General features: G+C 46.8%; 2 protein-coding genes across 7 annotated transcripts in view; both read right to left on the minus strand.

Annotated features, from left to right (window-relative positions):
* Positions 1 to 865: 865 nt before the first annotated feature.
* On the minus strand, positions 866 to 15,010 carry scaf11 (SR-related CTD-associated factor 11). Of its 6 annotated transcripts, XM_076011327.1 has the most exons (16): positions 14,829 to 15,010; positions 13,429 to 13,477; positions 13,200 to 13,345; positions 12,379 to 12,471; positions 10,867 to 10,940; positions 10,402 to 10,481; positions 10,258 to 10,295; positions 10,091 to 10,152; positions 9,602 to 9,730; positions 9,233 to 9,333; positions 6,583 to 8,146; positions 5,885 to 6,546; positions 4,063 to 4,382; positions 3,295 to 3,447; positions 2,510 to 2,629; positions 866 to 2,306 (listed from the first exon to the last, which is right to left on the minus strand). In XM_076011327.1, exons 2-16 carry the CDS (start codon positions 13,445 to 13,447, stop codon positions 2,211 to 2,213), a joined length of 3,657 nt encoding a protein of 1,218 aa, XP_075867442.1. In that variant the 5' UTR covers positions 13,448 to 13,477; positions 14,829 to 15,010; the 3' UTR covers positions 866 to 2,210. The 6 variants fall into 6 exon arrangements, with proteins under 6 accessions (XP_075867442.1, XP_075867441.1, XP_075867439.1 ...); XM_076011326.1 differs by having other exon boundaries at positions 5,885 to 8,146; positions 10,402 to 10,478; positions 12,388 to 12,471; XM_076011324.1 differs by having other exon boundaries at positions 5,885 to 8,146; positions 10,402 to 10,478.
* Positions 15,011 to 15,766: 756 nt separating this feature from the next.
* The window catches only part of arid2 (AT-rich interactive domain 2), a 31,485-nt gene continuing 26,485 nt past the window's right edge, over positions 15,767 to 20,766 (minus strand). Inside the window, exons 16-21 of the mRNA XM_076051446.1 lie at positions 20,415 to 20,560; positions 19,994 to 20,132; positions 19,780 to 19,865; positions 18,916 to 19,042; positions 17,830 to 17,921; positions 15,767 to 17,712 (exon numbers count right to left, since the gene is read on the minus strand). Of these exons, the coding sequence (XP_075907561.1) occupies positions 17,601 to 17,712; positions 17,830 to 17,921; positions 18,916 to 19,042; positions 19,780 to 19,865; positions 19,994 to 20,132; positions 20,415 to 20,560 (702 nt within the window). The 3' untranslated portion in view covers positions 15,767 to 17,600. The remainder of the gene's footprint in view (positions 17,713 to 17,829; positions 17,922 to 18,915; positions 19,043 to 19,779; positions 19,866 to 19,993; positions 20,133 to 20,414; positions 20,561 to 20,766) is intronic.

Here is a 20,766-nt window from a genome sequence, read left to right on the forward strand (position 1 = left end):
TCTATCAAGTAACTTTAGGATGAGAAGTGGATTTGTACCAGATGCGGCTGAGTCCCGGTGTGGAGCTCCATCCGGCCTGACAGCAGTGCTGACTGTTCATATCGCAGCTTTGCTGCCCCCTAGCGGTTAACGAACGCGGGTGACCAGTTAATTTGACCATTTCTTTTAGCCAACGCAGATCTGCTTTATTTCATAGGCCCTTATCTCAGCAGTGCAAGCCTGTCAAAAGATATGGTCAGCTGCATCAACACAGTGATTTGAAGGCCCAGTGTGCAGGATTCAGGGAGCAGCTAGAGGTAAAAAAGCACAACTGCATACATACGCAATATACTTTCCATCTGGGAAAGGTCACTCCGGTAATAACGCTGGCCTTCAAACTGTCTGTCCAAACATCTAATTCATTTTGGTGGGTCATTTTGTATTTTATAAGAAATGTTTTAACCAAACTTGGTGTGACAACTTTCTCATAGCAGTATGACCAGAATAATATAGATATAAAAAAAAAAAAAAATCACAAAACCTGAGTAGATCCGCACTCTGGGCTACTGTTGCTAAATAGTTGCATATTATTATATATTGTTATATCATTTCTTCCACTTACAATTACATCTGATCTACAGTAAACACTTAACTTAGACAAACAAATACACATTAGTTCTTTTTTTTATTTTTCAGGGTTTTTTTATACAACTAAATACAGACATACTTATATTCCATTTCATTTTCTCACAATAGATCCTTGTAAATGTTACACAGGGGAAGCTTGTAATTGATCTTTATAACAGTTTTAAGCACATGATCTGTTAATCAGCAGTTATAAACTTTGGAATTTTTTTTTTTTATTGATGTTTGCAATAATCTTTGATTATTTTTGTTTCCTTTTGAAAAACATTCAGGTTTGTTACTTGTTGCGGGGATAAACGTCCTTTCGGTTCGAAAATGCCCAGCCAACATGTTTACATCAGGCCTCCCTTCGTGTCTCCATCATCATCCAATGGAGGCTGATTATACAGGCTGCGGGTGAGATCGCAGTCTCAATACCGCGCCAACCGCAAAGATGTATTTATTCGTCATATTGCCTCATTTCTGGCGTGCCCTTATTTCTTCCGGTTGCAAAAATAGGAAAAGAAAAACAAATGTTAAGACTAACTACAGACACAAATTCTCTGAAAATCTCTCCCGTGAGCCCTTTAGCAGTTTCAACTCAGTTTCTTTGTATTTAACTTTTTTCTTTAATTACCTCTCCAGGTTTGACTGATTTACTGTGGTGCACAAGCAAAGGGTTTTAAACACCTCTGCTGTCAGTCTCCAGACAGAGTGGATGATGAAGAGAGCGGAAAACTTCGAACGTGTTCGACGAGAGGGGGTGGGGGGGCAACAACTAAATTTTCTGTCACTCATCTTGAAAGCACTCTGCCCCCAAAACAAACACACAAAGCAGGTCAGGAAGCAGCAAATTTATTTGACTACTTTCTGGGTCACTTAGCAACGTTCCAGTTCGGCCATTTACATTTGTGACACACTCGGGGGGGAGGGTGCGCCGTTTCACATGATCTCCGCCCACCCGTTCCGTTCCATTCCGTTCCGGGAGATCCTTCCCCGCTAACGTTACATACGCATCGCTGATTAGCCATTACCGCCTAGCGTCTCCTCGACTCCTCAGGGACCTAATTACAATCAAACTCACCATATTCAAGCCCATCATTGGGCTACAAACACTAATAAAGGCAATGCACTGATTTTAAACTAGGCTTTTATCTGAAATTTTATATAAGATATATATATTTTTCTTATTAAAAAAAACATTGACATAATTCATAAGCTATGCAATCAGCTCGTCATGTGGCACAGTTTGGTCGTACCAGCCGGCATTCGGGGGGGGGGGGAGGCTTTCGTTCATTTCAGCGTTCGTTCACGACTCGCTGGACCCGAGAGTCGGAACGCCGCTCGCCTTCCCAACAGTTCGCTCCCAAAAGTCACATGACCTACGCAAAATAAAGGGCTCTTGCATTACAATTTCTGATTGGGTATTTCTTTTTCTTTTTTTTCTAGCAAAATATGAAATTCTATAGAAAAAAAAAACATCTTCATTCAATAAAAGGTAGAGATATCAAAAAAAGACTCGGTCTCTCCGTCCGGGAGCCTCATTCCAGCGAGAGGAAATTGCACTTTGAGCAGCTGAGTTTGATCTGCGAGGGGCATTGGGCGTCTCATTTTTTGCGGGCATGCTTGTATTTGTCCACGTAGGCCTTCACCAGGTTGGCCACTTTGCTGGAGTTCACCTCGCCACTCTTACTGTGACAAACCTGAAAAAATAAATAAAAAAACAGCGATGTTCAGACACACTGCAAAGAAAACAGCACAAATAAATTGCTGCTTTGAGTTGCGTTGAACTGTCTTATTTACAGAAAATGGAAATACTTTTTTTCCCACCACTACAACTGAGCGAATTTGAAGCCAACAATTACAAAGGTATAATCGCGGCATCCCGAGAACAAGAAGCTTTTACCTTTTCTACTGCTTTGCGGACAATCTCTTTGTACTCCTCCTTTGTGATTTCCTTCCTTTGGTAAAAGGGCTTTATGGCTGTCTTCACTTCATTTACAGCTTTCTCTTGAATCTGCTGTTTCTAAAAATGGAAGCAGAACCAAAAAAAAATCACATACCTTGAAGAAGACGAAGAAGAAGAAGGAGAAGAAGGAGAAGAAGAAGAAGAAGAAGAAGAAGAAGAAGAAGAAGAAGAAGAAGAAGATTTTTGAAAAATAACATTTATTTGCCGCTCTTATTTCCATTCAATCAATCAAACTAAATAAATAAATAAATAAATAAATAATTTTCTTGTTGTTTTTTTACGCAAGCACGTCGCTAAAAAATAGTTCCCCCTCTGTCACTGCACACAATGCACTGTTAAAAGTCCACATGTCACAGAAAAGCTCCAAGTCCCCTGCCCTCCTGTAAAACATAAAATCAATGCGCAGCCTGGACTGGATGAGTTTTTTTTTAAAGATGACAGAGGGGTCGACCTCTGCCCCATCAACTACCTTTCTCTTACGGCTCAACCACACCCCCAACTTAGCCTGGCTTAAAACAAAGTTTAAAACCTGGCCTTTCCTCTTGTTCTGGCGACTGTAGTTAAAACCAAAGATAAAAGAGTGTTTGTTAAAAACCTCCTGGCATCGGATAAAAACTATCGAAAAAACCAAACACGGACAACAGACGCTCACACAGATAGAAGAAGAAGAAGAAGAAGAAGAAGAAGAAGAAGAAGAAGAAGAAGAAGAAGAAGAAGGATACCTTTTCTTTTTTGGAGCTGTCGGCCTGAGCCCTGTTGTGATGGCCGGGCTGAGTGGTGGAGGATGGCAGGACCTGACTGGGAGCCAGCTGCCCCATGCCAGCTTTGGTTGGCGTCGGGAGAAGGCCGGGTTTTCCGTAGGCCACCACAGTATTCTGGGGTTGAGGGAGGATGAGGGGATGTGTTTTTAGAAGGGGAAGTTCAAAAGGCTCGCACACAGTGTCAAAGCACCACCTTCCCATTGTTTTAGACCGTTTACATACATACCAAGTTCTCAAATAATAACTTTAAAAAAACAAGAAAAAAAAACAGGAGCGATCGCCTCTGTCATTTCAATTTTTTGCGCAGTCTTTGCTACATTTCTTTGCTTTGTCGAGTGCATGCTGTAGTTGAGCAGAGTTTTTGGCAGTTGGCTGCTAGCGTCCTGATCCTCTTTGTGAACGCCTCTGTAGCGGCGCTTCAAATGACAGATTTGGTTCGTTGCGTCAAATGATTTGATTCGACTGCTGCCTTGCTTTGTTTGCCAGTTAGCAAGTTTGCTAACTTATTTAGCTCATATACTATTTAGCTGTGAAATACTGGCCACCGGGTGGCCGACAAGCTTTTACTCTTTATTGCCTCTTCGATTCAGCGCTTTGCCATGTGTGAATCTCCCGCGCTGCTTCTCAAGCTTTGTCCCTCCCAACACACACACACACACACACACACACACACACACACACACACACACACACACACACACACACACACAGTTGAGATGTGTGCCTTACCTGCGTCATGTAGCCGTCGGGCTGCGCTGCCACTGTCTGGCCGCCCTGCATGGGGGGCGGTGGCGGGGGAGGCGGGGGGAGGCCCTGGGCTCCGACGGCGGGCACCTGGAGCAGCGGCGCGGCCGAGTGGAGGTGCACGGGGACCTGGGGGGGCATGGCGTACGGGGCGGCGGGCTGCAAGCTGACCGGCAGGGGCCCCCGCGGGCCCTGCATGGGGTAGTGGTGCTGCGGGACGCCCAGCTGCTGGGGGGCCGCGCTCAACGCCGCTGCTGCGGTGCCGCCTGGGGCCGCCTGGGGTGGGGCCTCACTTTTCGACGGGTCTGCCGAGGGGGCAAACACAAATTACGCACCCTCTAATGGAGCAGCACCTCCGCAAGCAACCGCATGACACAGAACAGCCAATCAGAGGAGCGAAAGCATTCTGACTGGCTGTGGCTACGACGGGAGCATCAAATACACACAGTGTGTATATATACATATATATATACACACACACACACATATATATACACATATGTACAGATGTACGTATGCATGTATGTATATTCTCTTGCGTGTTTATCAGTCTTACTGGAGATAGTATTTGGACAGTGTATTCCAAAGTAACATCTGAGGTAAAAAAACACATTATACTTGAATGTATACATTCAAGTATTCATCGCCACCCACTCCATCTCCTCCACCACCATGACCACCGTCACCTCCTGCCTCAACGCAATAAAAACCTGGATGCATCACAACTTTCTCAAACTCATCAGTGATAAATCAGATCTCATAATCATCGGTCCCAAATCCTTCACTAAATCCACTTCTGACATCACCATCAACATCGACAAATCCCATATAACCCCATCATCACTCGTCCGCAACCTCGGAATCCACCTCGACCGCAACCTCACCTTCGACCACCAGATCTCCAAACTTGCCCGCTCCGCCTTCTTTCACCTGAAAAACATGGCCAGACTCCGTCCCTTCCTCACTCCCTCTGCTGCTGAAACCCTCACACGCGCCCTCATCACCACCCGACTGGACTACTGCAACAGCCTTTTTTACGGCCTCCCATCCTCCACCCTCAACAAACTTCAATACATCCAAAACTCCAGACTTCTCACCGGTTCCCGCCCCTACGACCACATCACCCCCGTCCTCCACCAACTCCATTGGCTTCCTGTTGTCCAACGTATCCAATTCAAGATCCTCCTCCTCACCTTCAAGTCACCCCACAACCTGGCCCCTCCCTACTTGTCCGACCTCATCGTCCGTCACACCCCAAACCGTCCCCTTCGCTCAGCTGATGCTAACCTTCTGTCACCCCTTGCCATAACCAAGCACCAAACCCTGGGGGACCGGGCCTTCAGTGTCTCCGCCCCCACCCTCTGGAACTCCCTCCCCAAACACATCCACAACTGTATGGAGCTCAACAACTTCAAGACTGCCCTCAAAACCCACCTCTTCAGAATTGCCTACCCTACCTGAACCCTCCTACCCACCACACCTCCCAGCCCATATCTGCCCTCTCAACCCTGTCTGTTTTTAACGGATTTTAACAGATTTTATTATTATCTATTTTTTAATCGTTTTTTAATTTTTAATCTCTCGCATTGTTTTTATTGTTATTTTACCTGTAAAGCGACTCTGAGCACCTGTAAGAGTGCTTTATAAATAAAAATTATTGTTATTATCGGAAAAAGTGCTTTACTATTATTATTATTATTATTATTATTATTATTATTATTATTATTATTATTATGCAGGTTGAATGCAAGGAAAGGATGGAAGAAAAGAGCTTTTCCAAGTTCCTACATGTGTCAAGAATGTTTACCTGTCGCCGGCGCCGGCTGCTCCTCCTCCTGCCGGTTCCAGCCGCCGGGCCCGCCGCGCTCCCTCTTGGAGTAGTAATCCTGGACGTCGGCGGGCAGCGTCCTCCTCACGGCCCAGCTGGAGGCCGAGGACCAGCCCGAGCGGTCCACCATGGAGTCCGGCTCCGCCTCTTTCCGCCGGCCGCCGCGATTCTCGTTGAAGCGGCTGTACGAGTCGTTCCCTGAGGCGATGCTGGAACCTGAGTAGTTGTTCCTGGGCTGCCAGCGGCCGCCGTCCGCCGAGTCCTCCTGCTGGCCGTAGAGACCCCGGCCTCCGCGGCCCCCCCGGCCACGCTCCGAGCCACCGGCGCCACCCCCTCGGCCGCGGCCCCGCCCGTCAGCCCTGCGCTCGTCGCGCCGGCCAAGGTCCCGACCCCGGCCGTCGGCGTCTCCGCCGCCGCGGCTCTTCTCCGTGACCCAGTCGGGGTTCTCCGACCAGCCCTGGCGTTCGGGGGAGCCGCCGTCGCCGTTCTCGAAGCGTCCAGCGCTTCCCTGGCTCCTCCGGCCGCCGTCGGCCCCGGCCCGCCAGCCTCCCCCTGCCCCTGCCCCTCCCCTCCGGTCTCTCCTCTGGGGGGACGCCTCTCGGGAGGGCTGGCGGTCGGGGCTGGGTCCTCTCCTGTGGGACCTGGTCCTGGAGTGCGACCTGGTCCTGGAGTGCGACCTGGTCCTGGAGCGCGACCTGGACCTGGAGCGCGACCGTGACCTGGAACGTGACCTAGAGCGGGAGCGCGACCTGGACCGGCGCCGCCTCCTCTCGCGGCTGTGCTCCCGCCTGCCGTCCCGGTCCCGCTCGCGGTCTCTGCTGCGCGCCCGCAAGGAGCGGCTCTGCGACGGGGGCGGGGAGCCGTCCAGGGACCTGGAGCGCCGGGACGCCTCGCGCTTGGATTCGTCTCGCCTGGGCTCGTCTCGCCTGGACTCGTCTCGCCTGGACTCCCTCTTGGGCGACCAGGTGGAGGTGGGCGAGTGGAAGCGCGAGCGTCTCTGCCGGCCGTTGCGCTGCTCCGGGCTCCTCTCCCGCTCTTTCTGCTGTGCCTCGTCGTCCTCGTCCTTGGCGGCGGCGACGGCGGAGGATTCCTCCCGGGTGGGGCTCTCCTGTGCGGGAGCACCGCCCTGCTGGCTGAGGGGAGAGCTGCAGTCCATGGCCACGGCCTCAGTGTCGTCCTTGGACTCGGACTCGCCCTCGGCGGGGGCCTTGCCGGGGCTATGGGCCGCCGAGGGCCTGGGCGACTCTTGGCCAGCGTCCTGGGAGGCTTTGGCCTCGGCCTGCGGGGACGAAGCCTCGTGGTTCGAGCCTTCCGACTCGCTGCACACGTCCATGGCGTCGTCCGGCTCATCGCAGCGCGGGGACTTCTCTGCCAGCTCGTTGTCAGAGGGCGACGCCGAGGGTGAGCGCTGCTGCTGCTCCTTCTCCTCCTCCATCTTCTCCACCCCCTCTCCTGCCTCCTCCTCCTCCTCCTCCTCCTCCTCCTGCTCTCCGAAGGGACCCGGGCTCACCGATCCTTCGCGTTCACCCATTCGCTCATCAGCAGACTCGTCTCCAGAGAGCTGCTGCTCCTCTTCCTCCTCCTCCTCCTCCTCCTCCTCCTGCTCCAGAGGAGACGGCGGGTCCTCCGCGTCTGGCTTCTGTTCAACAGATCGTCCCTGAGTCTCGTCATCGTCTCCTCCCTCGTCGTCGTCCCTCAAAGCCTCGGGGGCCTCTTCATCAGCGTCCGAGCCGAAGCTGTCCTGGTCTTCCTCAGCGCTCTCTTTGGCATCGGACTGCGGCATCTCCGTGCTGCTCAAGTCCTCCTCCTCCTCCTCCTCCTTCTCTCTCACCTCCTCCACTTCCTCCTTCTCGGTGTTTCCCTCACTGTCCTCCTCCTCCTCGCCCTCGCCCTCGCTCGGGCTGCTGACAAATTCCGGCGACTGCTTCTTCCTCCCCGCCGCTTTCCGTTTCCCGCTGGCCTTCCGATTCGTCACCTGCTTGCCCTTCCTCTTGGCTGGAGCTTGCGAGACGCGTCCCGGCTTGGCGGGCGGGCCGGTGGACGAGTCGGAGTCCGACGACGCCGGCTGCTGCGGCGGAGGCGACGGGTCGGACGCGGCCGCCGCCTCCTCCTGGTTTTTACCGCGGCGCCCAGATCGCCTGGCCGGAGGGGCGTCCGCCTCTTTGGTGGAGGGTTTGGACGCCGAGCCTCGGCCACCCCTCTTCTCTCCTCCTTTGGGGCACGTGACTGCGCATTGGACACCTTGAGGGAAAAACGGGAAGCAAAGTGGGATCAGTTTGCTGAGAATGATGGTGTGGCTGTGGTGGATGAGGTGTGTGGAAGGTGAATCCAGGGGTGGGCAAACCTTTGGACTGGTGGGCAACAATGGGTTCTAAAATTTGATGGGGGGGGGGGGAGCAGATGGAGGGAGTGTTTTGGCTATGCTATTACTTAAATACTATTAATATAATTTCATTAGGTTCAGCGGGCCAGATTAAAAAGCTTAACAGGCCGCAGTTCACCCACGCCTGGTTTAATCAGTACACAGTGACATGAATCAAAGTTATAGCGAGTTGTTTTCACTCTGTGGTCATGTAGGTTCAGTGTAACAGCTTGAAACTTTGCATTAGCAGTTGTCTTTGGGACCACTTTGAATTCTAACCCAATACAGTTTATAGCAATGTAAGTCTATTATTCTTTACTTGACTCCAGTGGGGCTGTGTATTGAACTTTGACAAGTTTATAGCACCGTTCGGAAATGCTCCGATCCTATCCAATAATGTACCATCTTTCAGTACTAAATCCCAATGGCCAGGAAAGTTAAATGTTAGCGTCTGCGAGCAAATAATCGTTTGGCACGCGTATGTCAATATCTTAAGTCGCAGGCGACTGGCTTTCACAATATAAAAGCATTAACAAAAGACACTCGCAGACTTTTGTTTACAGTAAAGTGAAAATTGGCATCATACCAAAGAAGTCTAAAATGTGGCTCCGCTGCATTCAGGTGAATACACAACAAACTAGACTTGGAGGAGATCCTGATTTGATTCACCAGCAAAATGGAAAACAAGAGCTTTGTGTTGTGATGGCAATGTTCAATATTTTTGTTGCTGTACAGATTGGTTTCAAAACATTGTGGGAACGGTGTCGGATCCAAGGTAACAAAGGTGGCATTGTATCAAAAGACTTCAAAAAATCCCCAACCCTAGAATCCAGTTTCCCAATATTTGCCAAAGAGATTGAAGTCTGGACTTCACCTTAATTCTGACGGGCTAACTGCAGTGTCAAGGTTCGGGTTAATTGTAGGGTATTGCCAAGGGGTTTCCACTAGTAACACATAGGACTCACCGAAATGCGCAGGTTCACACTGTAGCCTGGAGGTCAAGGGAGATGGGGACTCTCCAAACAAGAACGGGCTGCCGTTCCTGACGGGAGAGCTGAAGCTGTGCCTGCAGAACCAATGACAATCGCGTCAGTGCACGGCCGTCATTTGCCTTAAATTGGTTTTAAAGGTGGGAAAAAAAGATGTCCTTTAAAAGAAGAAGTCAATCAGACATTTGCAGAATTGACAAATGAAATGAAATTCACAAGGAACGAAAAACTTCCCAGCGCATCTTCAGGGCGGTGCGGCAGAGTAAAATGTTCTGGTTTGTGTCGACGTGCGTTTGAGAGCAGCGTCGACAACAGTACGGCATTACGCAGAAGAGATGCGATTACCTCACGGGCCCGCCGGCAGGGATGGGACAAGGAGGGAAGAGCCACGGACAGTTGCGCGCCTGCGGCCGCCACTGTTTGATTGCGGTCTCCAGTGGTATGTCCTCCTCCGCCTGCACCACCAGCTCTGCACTGCAGCAGCATTGGAAAGTGCCAAAGTTACAGCACAGACTGACAAGGACACGGCAGCAAATCCACAAATCCGACTTGAAGATAAAGGACGAGGATCATAAAGGAACAACTGAAGAGAGGAACCTCAGTGACTCAATAATTAACTACAGATGACGAAGCTTTTGATAAATCGGTTTAAGTGAACTCTTGCCAACGCTGCTCTGGTCATCTCCTCACATTGTGCAGATCATAGAGATCTACTTTTTACATTGAGGTGTGGTAGGCCACCACAGCAAAGAGCATTTTGGGTTATTTTAACAAAAGCATGGTTTTTTTATCTTTACATGTGAAGAAAAAGAAAAACAATGAAGCGCAACTTACTGCTCTGTGGTGGTGGCTAACGAGACAGAGGGCGACTGTGTGCAGCACTCAGCTCCTCTCACCTGGGAACAACACATCAAGCACAGATGAGAATCGACCCGATCAAACAAACAATTGGGTCAATGACGAAAAAGGTAACAAAAAAACCCCCAAAAAAACACACACACCTTTTTCCTGCTCAGTGATGAGCGATCGTCATCGCTGCCTGAAAATGACCAACAAAGCCCAATAAATAAAGTTGAACAACACCACATAAAAAGCTCGAGCAAGCACTTGCGAAAAACAGTTGTTTTTTTGTTTTTTTTACGTACATTTCCTAATGAGCCCTTGAGATTTGACATCTGTCATCCTCTCCTCCTTCGTCCGTCTGGATCTTTGTGCACGTTTACTTCTGGAAAGCAAATGGAACCATGAGAGTCTTGCGTTACACCAGTGAGGACTCTGGCAAAGTGGCAAAGTTAAAAGGGCACAGCGTGCAGGATTTCAGAACATCGAATGGCAGGGCAAACAATATTTGTCACCTATTGCCGATGTTCACCTCAATCTCACGCCAGCTGTTTTCTCAAGGTTAAAAATCCCGGAACCCCAGGGAAGATCTACGTTCTGGGTACTGCAGATGAGGGCTCATGCAACATAGCTGCCTCCTTATAAGGGAACCTTCACTTTGTGTAAATATAAATTAATATTAATATATAATCAGTTGATTTTAAATCAACTGATTTAAATGTTACAAACTGGGCTCAATGCATTCTTGTGTATAAAAAGATCCAACTTACTTTAGGTTTTGTTTCGGGTTCCTACAGCAGCAACTCTCAGTCTCAGGTTGGGTCGCACCTTTCCTCACGGGAACCTTTGTATCACAATTTTAAAAAATAAATATATATACATATATATATGTATATATTAAAGGTGTCAAAGTTAACGCGTTATTAACGCGTTAACTCAACGCCGCTTTATCGCCGACAATTTTTTTTATTGCGCGATTAACGCACACGGTGCTTTTTGAACCTTTGGCCGCTCCGTAGATTGTGGAAACGGGAAATGAATTGACTCACAGCACACAGTCACACGCTTGCAGCCGGCTTGTAAACACAACAAAAAAAAGAAAAAGACACTGAGCGTAGAAGAGCACTAGGAAGGACTAACATGGATAAGGCGTCAATTGTAAATGGAAGCGCCGAGCGCTTCCATTCAGAGCCCACGTTAATCAATGTGGTGGTTCACACTAGACGCGAACAGGCGCGCGGCTCGCGCCATGCAGTTGTCGTTTCGGTGTCTGCCCATTTATGTGAGCGAGCCACGAGCGATCCTCGTCAATAGTACAGGAAGTCACTCAAAAAAAACGAGAAAATTCGGTGAATTTTCAAAATAAACAAATTTCAAAATAAAAACCAAATGACAAATTCGATCATATTTGTATGTTATATTTGTCAGTACATTGTATCAGAGAGCGAGAGAGATTAAACAAATACACACACACACACAGAGGAAGACTTGATCAAAATACGTCTGTTTGATCCCAGAGATGCCGGTCAGTGATCATTATGAAAGAGGTCTTGAGATGGACACCTGAGCGCGTGTTTCTATTTACACACACAACATTTTTTTTACCCTGTGCATCTTTTGTTTTGTTAGTAGTACTTGTCATTGCTCCAACACCAATAAACATGCTGCATTTGCATAAAGCAAGTATTTGCCTACTCCCATGTTGATATGATTATTAAAAAAATGGAAAAATATCAGTTTACGGTAGATTTAGAGCAGATAAAAAAAAATATGATTAATTTGCGATTAATCGTGAGTTAACTATGGAAAACCATGCGATTAATTGGATTAATTTTTTTTAATCGACTGACAGCTCTAGCATGCATATATATATATATATATATATATATATATATATATATATATATATATATATATATATATATATATATATATATATATATACATATACATACATACATACATACATATATATATATACACATTACTGCAGTCCTACAAGAAGAAAAAAGGCACAAGAGTACTGATGCAGTGCTACTGTCACACTGAAGGAAAAAAATTATGAAAACCTGACAATTTAATGTCATTTTCTAGCATCATGCACCTTCGCTGCCAGCTTTGACACACCTACTGGGGTATTTTCAAATAAATGGTACAAAGGATTCTAGAACTGGTAGGGGCCAAACTATTTGAAAGTGGATGGGTGGGTGGGCATGTGAAGTGGCAGAGTATGTTGTTTGCCGAGAGTTTTACAGCATTGGATTAGGAAAGAAAAAACTGACCAGACTGACCAGCACACAGCTGCGGTTCCCGTCCCATCTGTAAACATTAGTGAAAGGCCTTCTGTCCACCGGGCAGGAGGGAGCCGTCTGCAACTGGTGGCCAAGTCATACGAGAGGATATTTAAGAATGCATTTTTTTTACAGACCTACGAACACCTTAAACTTTCTTGTGAAGCCCTAGAAATTAGTGATGCACGATATGAAAAACTTCAACCGATAACTTCCTGCTTCTCACGGCCGATACCGATACCATAACCGACATTTTTATATTTAATACAACCTCCATATAATCTGCAGTTTGTGCAGGATGCAGCGATGGAAAAGTGATATTTTAGTTGCTCTTGCCCATCTATAACAGCAAACAAATAGTCAAATAGTTCATGATATTTCTTTCATGTCATCAAAGAAATATGACAGAGCAAAAAACTCAATTTCAACAAAAAAGTGCTACTCTTGAATTGCTGAACAGAACCATGGCTTATCTGTTAAGGTATTTGTGGAGGTAAGTCAAGTATTTTTCAAATATAAAATGATACGCATTTACATACGTCAACCTCAACTAGAAAAATTGTTATCAAATAAATAAAGAAAAGTGCATCCTGTTTTGTCGCTACTCAGCCTGCAAACGTTTCCTGCTTTATTAATTCACGTTTCGTTAATTTATCGGATCTTTTTTTTAATCGGATAAATGTGCAAATCGGACCGATAAAAATGACGTAATTTCCCCCCCAAATCGGCCGACAAATATCGTGCATCCCTACTAAAATGGTTTTGTTTTCAATCACAGATGGAGGCATGCTGCAATCAGCGCGGAGCTTCACCTCTGCCCATGTGAGGAGGCAGCTGAGGCAGAAGACGTGGCAGCAGCTGTCGGGCATGGCGAGCTCGCCTCCGGAGAGGACCCCCAGACAGATTGGACACCTCTCCGTGTCCTCGGCGTCCGTCCCATCAGGCGGGCCCTGGCCTCCTGAGCAAACAGACACATAATCAATCAATCAATCAATCTTTTCTTCTTTTTTTTTTTTTAACTTTTGCAGCATGAAATCTCACCACTTCCTGCTCCAGTCATGTCCGCCCCCGGCTGTCCTGATCGCCGCTGCTACAGAAGAGACAGAGTGCGTCAACGTGGAAGGAGACATTAGGAGGAATTACTAACTACCAGGCACTAATGACCAGCCTACAAATGGGCAGCTGGAAAACCTTAAACTTTATTGCTGGGGATGGAGGGGGGCATTTCAATCAGGTTTGATTTGGTGCCACCTGAGTCGTCCTCAGTGAGTCCAATGTGAGCTGCTAAAATTAGCCTGTGCGGCTTTTGACCTGCAAACTATATGAAAAATATTGAACCCCAAGTCTTTTATTGAAATAAAATTCAGTCACAAAGTCGTTTATGGATATGGTTTACAAGTAGAAACCCTTCATTTAAACGTTTGACAATTGGGCTGTGTATTGTCTGTAAGTGTTTCAAATATTCGCTTTTCAGCCTTAAAATAACTCACGATCCACAAGGTAGAATATTGTTGGCGGAATTGCCCAAAAAGTCTGCACTGAGTCGTACTGTTTGGCCATAGTGGAAAACAGTAGGATGGATGAATGAATGAATGAATAAACAAACAAACAAACAAACAAACAAACAAACAAACAAACAAACAAACCAAACTAAATAACTAATGTTTCAATCACAAGACTATTTAAACCGCGCTTATTTTCTTCAGCAAACGGGCTTCAGAATCAGTCTACGCAAGTCGACCCCCTTCTCACCAACGAGTTACAGTGCGAGAGACCGGGACGTCTGAAAACTGACCCAGAACCAGCCTCCATTGAGAGATTTCATTATTAACATCCTACTTTGCAGACGTTAAATCTGTGCATAAAATACATCCGGACTGCGAATGAATGGAGGCGGGTGTCTTGAAAAGACTTGGCAGCGAGGCAGGTCCACTCAAAACTGTTATTACTAACAGTGTGTCCCGACAAACGTGATGTTTTTGTTGCTCACCCAAGCGTTGACCTCATTTACGGATGAAACGCTTTTGCAAACATACGAAATGAGAATAGTCGAAGTATTTGAAAAAAACAGCAGCTGACAAGCAATCATGACGCTTATCGACAACGCTTTGCTGTGGTTTTGAACGGGCACGGCCTGGCTGCGGCGCACGAAATTAGCACCGACTCGACAACAGTACCAGTGTAGCGCAACTCACAGGCAGCTACGGCTAGCCTTTTTCCACGGCTAGCCGTTTGTTGGTAGCACAGCAACACGCACGGCTAAATTGTCTGTGATATCAGCCAAGACTGTTGCACTGAAGGTCACAAGTTAGCCAGCTATCTGGCTAGCAAACAGTCAGCCGTTTTAGCCAAGAGCTAACCCGCTGCTCTTCACAACAACACCTGCTTACGTCGCTTTTAGCTCGCTAACAGTTGGCTAACTAGTAAGTGTTATTACTCACCTTTTAAATGCGACTTGTTTGCACTTTCTAAACTGTTCCAAGCGCCTGAACTCCTTCAACAAGATGACAATGAATCGCCGGAACCGGGATTTGTTTTTGCCTAAAAAACGGAGTGTAGCTTTCACAAAGTCTCAGCCACATGTCTTGTGGTCGGGATGATTGTTGGTGGTGCTGGCGCCCCCTAGTGGAACCGCCACACTGTACGGAATAAAGAGAGTTCTACTTTTTGGATGAGATTTGTTTCAAAATCGTGATAGAGGCTAAGTACTGTGTGGTCAGCAGCCCCTTCTTCATATTTCTAAACCATCTGCATTGGAGAGATTCATGAAAAGCTTTGATAGCAACAAGTACAAAAAACCTGTAACGCAAAAACTTCACTCGAACCATTTCCTCATTAAAGTACAGAGGAAAGAACTTTCTTGAGCTGAACTTGAATATATCTTTATCTGTTATGTGTATCCATGGCTTAACTGCAAAGTAGCGCAAATAAGTTGAAGTTTTTAAAATGTTTGAATAGTTGGTTGTCTCTGTGTGGCCCTGCGATGAACTGGCGACTTGTCCGGGGTGTCACCCTGCCTTCGCCCTAAGACAGCTGGGAGAGGCTCCAGCAGACATAGGAAATAAAAACTTGTATGTATTGTCCGTAAGTATGTTTAAAAGTGTTGTATGTGTTACTAAAAAGGACAGGAACGCCACACTTTGATCAACCGTTTACCTTACTGACATCTAGTGGTCATAGTTGGAAATCGCATCAACGTTCTGGCAGCATTAATTATTAGTTTTTTGTTTTTTAAGTGCTCTTAAAATTGCTCGGCAACAATATTGTACCATAAAACACTTCACACCTCTAAAATATATAGATGTACTTTTTTTCAGTTGAAAGAAATTCCATGATGCAGAAAGGTCAAAATAATGAAACAAGCGTAAAAACCAAAGCAAAATGTTCAGTGTTTTATTTAAAAACTATAAACAGTCACCAAAGTAAATAAAGCCAATCTCTAACAGACTGTTAGGTCTATGTATAGTCACACATCCTACTGACACCGCAGAAATGAGGATGGTTGGGTTTGCCCCGGTCAGATGCTAATACGACAGGCAGTCATAAATGTTACACAACACACGGTAGAGAGGACAGTCTGAGGACGTGAGCCGGAATGTGGCATGGTATTAAGAATGAAAAAATAGTACAATAAAACTCCACACTATATTAAGATAGAAAAAACGTAGTGAAGAAAATATCATACCTGCACGTAAAGCAAAGAACACAGGAGAAAACCTGTATAAAAACTCCATGTATTTAAACCAATTTACAAATACAAAAAAATTTTGGTACGCGCACTGTGCCCGTACAATGACAAAACGCTTACAGTGGATATATGTAATCTGTGTTGTGTGTGCGTTGCGTGTGTGCGCACTGAGGGGAGGTCGTGGGGGGCAGGGTATAAGGAAGGGAAGAGAATACCTTCAATATTTTTTTTTCTTCTACAAAATGACTTGATATATTATTCCATACTCTTTCAGCCAGCAAAATGAGTTCTACAAGGTATTATAATACAAAAAATGTCACAGTTCCACAAAAAACTGTTTTTTTCCCCCTCCCCTAAGCTTTACAGCATCAGTACCTTTGCAGAATTATTTACAGGTTTTTAAGTACATTCATCCACTGCTGAGTATAGAATCACATTAGATACAAGTGGACCAGGGATCATAAAAAAGAAAAACAAAAAGATAACAAAAACAAAAAAAACAGGAACAAAAAAAAAAAAACATACTACTTTATTCAATCCTAGGAAGTAATGCTTTTATTACTCCACAGAGCAAGTTCTCCAGTGGCTGCATCGGCATGAAAGATCTTCTTTATATATATTCACAACATATTTACAGGATTTTTTTTTCATTAATTGTAATGGTATTCATTTCAATAATAAATAAGTGAAAATATATTGACTCAAGTAAGAAAACCAAGCTACCAAGTTTCTAAAGGAAAACAAAAAAACAAACAAAACAAACAAAAAAAAAATCTCTGCGCCAGTAACCAGCCGAGTTCTCCTCCGCCCAATCCTGTGGGACGACGCATCGTGGCTCTGCCCCTTCTCCGCCGCCAAACCCGAGCTCTTCAGTCGACGGCCGCTTGTTCCGACGCGCACTTCCGCTCATGAGGAGGATGAAGAGGAGAAGGAGGAGAATAGACTTGATTGAGGGGGGGAGAGGGGAGGGGAGGGAAGGGGGGGCAGGGGGAGGGACTCAAACGAGATGTGCTCCTGTTCGGGGTTTCGTTGGTTGGGTCCCTCAGGGAAGCAGTCTTAAAAAGCTCCCCCTGGTGGGCAGCTGGTGGAAGACCCCATGGCAGTTTTTTTGGTGTGTGTGTGTGTGTGTGTGTGTGTGTGTGCGTGTGTGTGTGTGTGCGTGTGTGTGCGTGTGTGTGCGTGTGCGTGCGTGTGGGGTTTGGATGGGGAGGTGGGAGGAGGGCTTGAACATGGCTCGGCCATTAGGGCAGGAGTGGGGGAGGGGATGGGAGAGGAGGAGGAGGAGGAGGAGAAGAAGAAAAGCGGGAGTTTTGATCGCACCAGTCGTGACGGAGGCAGGGAGGGGATCTCGGTTCTCGTTCTCTCCCCCCCTCTTCCTCCTCCTCCTCCTCCTCCTCCTCCTCCCTCCGCCTGCAGACCCGCTACGTCTCAACAAGTGGCTTGGGGAGGGCCCGGTTGAGGGGGGGGGCTGTGGGAGAGGACGTCCACGAGGTTTGTTGTGGGGGGGAGGCGAAGTGGTCGGCCGTCAAGCCTGGAGAGCGCGCGTGAGTTCGTAAAGGCATTTGGCGAGCGTGGTGGAGACCTCCATGTTGCTTAGTGCCAGCACAGACAGGTGCGTCTCGTGCCTCTTCACCAACCTGCCAGGGGGGAGGTGGGGGGGAGTGAGAAAAAGAAACTTTTACTCCTCAGATTTTTAATATGTGGCGACCAGGTGCGCTCGACGGCTCGCGGCGGCCCGGACGCTCGACACTTACATGCGACCGCCCTCCGAGTGCTTGGCGATGTTCTTTAACGTTAAGGCAGCAGTAAGTCGTATGTGTTTGGTTACTGGTCCCTCCTTCTCATCCTAGAAAAGAAGAAAGGAGAAGAGTTGTAAGATGCATGTGGGTGGATATGGCTGTCAAACGATTATTCATTTTTTTAATCGCGATTAATCGAAGAATCTTCATATTTAACTGTGATTAATCGCGGTTTGAATTGCATGTGTAAAATGCTGTTATTTTGCATTTCAAGGCAGTTTTAAGCCCATAATTTAAAGTATTTCTGCGCAGAAACCAGCCACATTGGCCGACTACGGGTTAGTAAATGGGACAAAAAGGCTTACGCTTGAAATGCGATTAAAGACATTTTACACGTTATGGATTGTATTTAAGTAATCGCAATTAACGCGTTAATGTTGACAGCCGTAGTAATGATGATGATGATGATGATGGACAACAACCAAAAGCAACTTGAAACCGACAAAATCAAAGATGTCATTTCACTTACTTGCTACTCAAACTCTTTTGGATTTGGGCTCAAGTGACATTTTCTTATTTGGCTGGATAATCTGGGGTTAATGCTGACTTGGACTGCTAAGAGAAAACCGTAACGAAAACTGCCTTTCCCAGTGGGAAAAAAAACCAAAAAAAACTTTATTCAACCGTGTCCTTCCAGTTCCACCCATTAGCAATTATGCGTCCATGACAATAAACCAATATGTGGTGTGAACCTGGATCTGAGAGGACTTTGGCAAACCAAATCAAAAACCAGTGGATGATGCAATAATCCTGCAGTTTGACGTTCTCATCAGTAGTTGATTTCCATTATGTCTCTTTTCAATTTTTACTCCCTTAAGCATTAGGAAATGTCTTTTGCATTGTTCACCCTTTTTTCGTGTCAACAGATAAAAGCAGGGCAGATTCTAAAAGATGGAAAAACGGCAAAAATGTCACAATTCCTTTCGCGCAATTCCAGCAACGGCTCCCCGACCCGAGCGTCGGTGCAGCGGCACCGGGGCTGGATAAAGCGCACGCCTCTCCTGAGAAAGGTGTTGGCGACACGCATCCTGGTCTACTCACTGTGAAGTCCCTGAAGACCAGGTTTCGAGAGCCTCTGCGAAGGGCCATGAGAGCTGCACTCGGATGATTCACAATTGCTTTTGGTGCTCGCTGTGCTGGAGTACTACTGCCTGCCGCCGGTGGAGTCCTTTGAAGAAATAAAAATGAATAAATAAATAAATCGGCACATCAATGTCATTTGTGAGACGCCACCGGAGGGGAGGATATTTAATTGTCACGTCAACTGAAATATAAAATAGTCTGTAAAATGTGTTAGAATTTATTCAATCCCAATTATTGTCATTAAATATTTGCCAGTATTTGTGTATTTTAAAAGTAAAAAAAAAAAATCAATTCTTTTAGTTCTTGTCCTCTGTATGTATGTTGGAAATGACGTCACCTTGCTGAAACATCCAGATCTGAGTTGGACAGGACTGTGCACGTGCAGCATGTGGGTCGGTGTTGGTCAAACTAAACTTCACTGCACTTGAAGACTCAAAGACCGACTCTTGCTGCGACTCAGTACATCACAAAGGCATGAGGTGTCCAAAAAAGATTTTCCACCACTGTACAAAGCTGCGGGTATTTACTCCTGCGCAGCAGCTAGAACTAAATTCCACATTCACTCATGTCTTTCCTCCGACCAATAGGGGGCCTTGAGCTGTGGCCACATGGCTGAGAATGCAATAGGAATTTGGATCAGTCTGCTTGCATGTACTGTAATACAGTGGGTTTGATCAAATAGCTGCCAAGTTTTTTGCCTTCCAAATGTGTTCCAAGAGGTTGTTTGTCGGAAGGAGCCTGACCGGTTTGGAAAGGTTTGGACGACGCCACTTTAAGCTTCGGTTCGACACGTTAATCGCACGTGAAAACGGGTGCACTCACTGTGATGACGACTGATTGGGACTTTGTGCCTGCTGCTCCTCTAGTTTGAGTCCAGCCAGTAAAGCCTCTCGAGAACAGTGCTTATCCTAGAATAGAAAAAGACAAAAATTTCTAACACCCGTGCGGTGACACTTGGTTATAAAGGACGAGAACTTCCGGTTCTCCCACAGGCCGCCGTCAGGACCATCAGGACTGGTGGGGTGGGGGGTCTTGCCTGTAGATGCGTGATGAAGGATAGTCTCTGTCTGGGAAACGGCTCGCACCCCTCCCACAGGCACTGGCCGCTGTACACGTCCTTCCCGCCGTGCAGCGTCGCCGCGTGGTAGAAGACCTGGGACGGCGTCTCAAACCACCTGCGGGGGAGGAAACCACCAGATGTGAGTGGAGGTCCAGCGGCGGTGGCTCGGGCGAGTGGGGCGTGGATTGGAATAAAATAGAACGGCTTTATGGATCCCACATTGGGGAGGTTTATAAAATAAAAAGGAGTGCAAAGAGAAGGAAAAATTATAATAATTAAAAAGAAATAACAAAATAGATCTAAAATAAAATGTTTGTAGAGTAAGAAGAAAAACGTAATGAACAGTTGGATTATCTACAGGCATCGACTGCCCTCCCTCTCCCCAGACAGTGCGTACCGTTTGCAGGACTGCCACAGACACTTGAAGTTCTGCCCCGCTTTCCTGATCTGCTCCAGCGGCACCGCGGGGCTCGGTTGCGTCGAGGGGAGGGGAGAGCCGTGGTTGGGCTGGGGGGCGGGCGGCGGGGATGGCGTGACGATTGGCTGCGGGAGAGGTCAACAGGTCAAACGAGTGACGACTTCTCGATGCCAGTGTGGCTCATTGGCGGTCTCCTGATTTGATGGGATTATTTCGACAGACGCTTCTCGTGTCTCACGGAGGGAAAATTGCTGCGATGACGGCGAACAACTAAATGCATCATTTAATCTGAATTGTGAGGAAAAGTTATTCAGTCAAAGAAACAAGGTCG

The sequence above is a fragment of the Nelusetta ayraudi genome, unplaced genomic scaffold (genome assembly GCF_046127955.1).
Source record: "Nelusetta ayraudi isolate G7.1 ecotype Tasmania unplaced genomic scaffold, CSIRO-AGI_Nayr_v1 ptg000135l, whole genome shotgun sequence".
Taxonomy (NCBI): domain Eukaryota; kingdom Metazoa; phylum Chordata; class Actinopteri; order Tetraodontiformes; family Monacanthidae; genus Nelusetta; species Nelusetta ayraudi.